The 3,868-nt window shown below is 42.0% G+C and overlaps 1 protein-coding gene across 1 annotated transcript in view; it reads right to left on the bottom strand.

The window, feature by feature from the left end:
* The window catches only part of LOC122354393 (son of sevenless homolog 2-like), a gene marked incomplete at its 5' end in the record, with an annotated part of 15,788 nt that overhangs the window by 6,876 nt on the left and 5,044 nt on the right, over positions 1 to 3,868 (bottom strand). Inside the window, 2 exons of the mRNA XM_043252546.1 lie at positions 428 to 794; positions 1,670 to 1,961. Coding sequence (XP_043108481.1) covers positions 428 to 794; positions 1,670 to 1,961 — 659 coding nt within the window. The remainder of the gene's footprint in view (positions 1 to 427; positions 795 to 1,669; positions 1,962 to 3,868) is intronic.

Here is a 3,868-nt window from a genome sequence, read left to right on the forward strand (position 1 = left end):
AATATATAATTTTTTTATTTTAATTTCAGCCTAGTTGATTTTTAAATACATATACATACATACATACATACATATATATATATTTATTTTTCTTTTTTTTTATCAACTAGGCTGAAATTAAAATAAAAAAAGTATATCAATAATAAGTGTAAATGTAAGCAAATTATTCAAGATATGAAAAAATCCAATATAATATTTAGAACAGCCTCTCAATTACACGTATAACACTGTAATTGACCATAACCAAAACTAACTTTTGGCTTAGAAATGGATAAACTCGGTATTGTTCACTTACTGTGCATTGTTTCTGAAAAACGCTTCTATTCTGCTCATGAAGACAGCATTAACGTAAAGTAAAGCCCAGTAAAGATCTTGAAGTACTCGTATGAAAGCAGCCGTGTTGTGTGTGACTGATCTCTTCACTCACCAGCGTACATGTGGAAGGTCAGCCGCTCGATGAGCTTCAGCACCGTTCCAGCTTTGATGATGGGAATGCCGGACTTGGACTGGACGTTCTCCTCGAACACGACGTTCTCCTCGGAGTCGGGCTCGGCGAAGCGGTACACCTCGGCCCCGGGGAGCCTCATCTGCTCCTCCTTCTCCTCCTGCAGCATGGCCGTGTCCAGCATGCGCTCCAGAGTAGAGCGGTACTGCAGCGAGATCAGCGCCGCCATCCATCCGTTCTTCTCCTCCGCTGACTTGGCGGCGAACACCACGCTGTTCCCGTCCTTCAGGATGATCTCGAAGGCGTGCCGGTACTCGCCCTCCTTGTCGTCCTTGTCGTTGATCTGGACCTGTTGAAGAAGACGCGAGCGTTCTGACCCGTGATTCTTTTAATATTGAGATATTACTGTAAATTTAACAGTAAAAAACTACTGGACAGTACATGTAATTTTACAGTAATATACGTGAAAGAGCAGATCATTTACAATGAATAACTCTACATTTTCATTCCCAGAATTAGCAGAAATGCCATACAGTTTTTTTGTTGAAATAGATAATTCTGTTTTGTTATAGATTTNCGCGTGACTGAATGAACGAATCTAGTTATCAATGAATCAAGTTAGCGAATGATTCAATGACTCGCTCATAAAAAGAGCCATTTGCTTCCTTTCTGAGTGAACCGGCTCTTTGAACGGATTGGTTCAAAGAAAGATTCAGCGACTCTCTCTCTTTAGTTTTATATTTCATTGTTTTAATATTCAGTAAAAATAAACAATTTTAAAACACCATATATCAGTGTTGAATCAAAGTATTTCTGAAGCTACTTTATGTAATGTCTGTTCAACGCAAACACATTAATGACTTTATATTTTTTATTACGTATTTCTGAGCAATATTTGTTGACTAATTTTGACGGCAAAAATTACATTTCCACATTTCGGCTGAAAACAGATTATTGAATCATTTTTCACTGTTGAACAGGACACACACGTTACGTTATTAATGACGTTAATNNNNATTGTTTCTAAAAGAATCGTCTGTGTTTCGTAGTTTCTGTTATCGTAGCCTAAATGTTCGAGGAATACATTTTTGTGCTGAGTCAAATCAAATATCTATTTCTAAAGTTTTTAGTGTTGATTTGAGCCCGTCTCATGTTTTGTGTGTAGATGTAATTAGGATAATGAAGCGGTCGAGTCATTAGCACTATTAGGTTCTCCTAGCGCACCTTCCTCATGAAGAACTTCTCCTTGAGCCGGTACTCGGCGGCGCTGGCTCCGGGCAGACGGGGCTGGCCGTGGTTGGACTTGCAGCAGATCATGAGGCCGTCGAACAGGAAGATGTGGCGCTCGTGTTTGGCCCCGACCCGCGTGAGCGTCCCCTCCATGATGAACTCGTTACAGCACTGGCCGATGTCTTTGCCCTCCCAGCCGTCGATGTTCCTCTGGATCTCATTCATCTTCTTGATGGCCAGATGTTTGCCCTTCATCTGCTGACTGTAGAAGCGGCACGCCGACTCGCTGAGAGACACGAGACACAGGGATAAACATTCACCACTCAATCAGGCTGAGGAGCTCAAATCAAAGTCAGATTCAAGCTGATTCTGAACGCCTGAGATTGACACGAAGCGGTCTCGGATTACAGATTCTGTTAGTTTCAATCACATGGCTTTTTTGTGGCTCTTTCCCGTCTCTGATGATCTCTTTTACAACTTAATCATGAATATAATAAATCAGGCAGTGATTCAACCATAGAAAGACGTCGCAGAACATCAACAGGACAGCTTTTAAACCAGAAAATAACTCCACAGAGCAGCTTTTTGATAAATACATGCACTGTATTACATGTTTATTGTACGGTTAGGTTCATATATATTTGGACAAAGGCACATGTTTAAGTATTTTAGCTGCTGATCAAACCAAATTCAAGGTTCAGTTATATAATGAATATAAAGTCACACTCCGAGCTGGGATTTGAGGGTGTTCTCATCACAACCAGAGGAAAGGTTCATCTCTAGCTCCCCCTTTAGTATTATTTATGGCTCTCTAGAAGTAATTGGACGATTGTTATTTCATGGACAGCGGTGGGCTGTTCTTTTATGATTTCTGCATTAATTAAAGCCGGTAAAAGTCGACTCGAAGCGCGTCATTTGCTTTGAACCACATGATGAAGTCAAAGGATCTCCCCGTTCAAGAGTAACAGAGCTTCAAAACCAAAACCAAGATCGAAGAAATCACACTTTGCACACTTTGAGAAAAAAGAAAACCCAGTGAGCTCAGAAAGAAAAGTCCTGGACGTCCACGGAGGACAAGAGTGGTAATGACCTCCTTGGTGAAGAAAGATCCTTCACGAGATCCTTCACGAAGAGAAGAACGCTCTCCGGGAGCCAGGGGCTTCAGAGCCAGCTGCAATCATCTAAAAAAGCCAGAGAACGCCTTGAAAAGCATTCTTTGGAGGGCTGAAATTAAGATCAGGAGGAAAGCAGTCTGGAGAAGGCTTGAAACGGCTCATGATCAAAGAACAACATCCTCTGATAAACATGAAGCAGCGTGATGATGAGCCTCTAGTGTCTCTGGTTACTGCTGTTTAATCATGAGACGGAAGACTGGAGTGGATATATTCAGAATCAAGTTCTGTAGCGCAATGACTCAAAACACGCAGAAGAAGCAGCCCAGGAGTTCGTGAAGATAAAGACAAGTGTAGAAGTCAACCTCCTGATCTCAAGCTGATCGAGCAGCTTTTCAGTCTCTGAAGACAAAACTAAAGACAGAAAGAGTCACAAACAGACAAAGCATCCAAAAGAAGAAACCAAGTCCATGAGTCCAGACTTCAGTCATCAACAAAACAGAAAACATTCACATTTTAGTTATAATTATTTTGTTATTTTGGGGGGGGTTTACATGACTGTTTGTGGTGCGTAAAAGTTGTTCATTTCAACCAAATCTGTCACTACCCAGCCGTAAAGTAATACTAGAGGAAATCATGAAAGTATGAGAGTAAAGCTGAGGTAAACGATCACTGGAGAGGATGAGGAAGGAGGGGAGATGAATCTGCTCTCAGGGAGGACTAACCCGAGTCCTGGAGGTTCCTTATCAACATTTACATAACCAGCGTACTGTCCAATCAGCTTCAAGATCAACAGTCCTCCAGGACCTGAAGGAGACACGCTTCTAAACCATCAGATGGACTCTAAGAGGTTCTTAGTAGGAGAAGAGTCTGATTGTCTCTGGTGTTAATCACAGGACGAGCGTGAAGGAGGAACTGCTTGAAGACGTCTTACTTCTGAGTGTGTTTGTGGACACCCTGAGAGCGCAGACCGTCCCTCCTCATGACAGCATCTCACCGGAGAGCGCCACACGCTGGAGCAGAGCCACACTGCACTATTACACTAGTGTTATTACCCTCATCACACACACACACACACACA

The sequence above is a fragment of the Puntigrus tetrazona genome, chromosome 11, assembly GCF_018831695.1.
Source record: "Puntigrus tetrazona isolate hp1 chromosome 11, ASM1883169v1, whole genome shotgun sequence".
Classification (NCBI taxonomy): domain Eukaryota; kingdom Metazoa; phylum Chordata; class Actinopteri; order Cypriniformes; family Cyprinidae; genus Puntigrus; species Puntigrus tetrazona.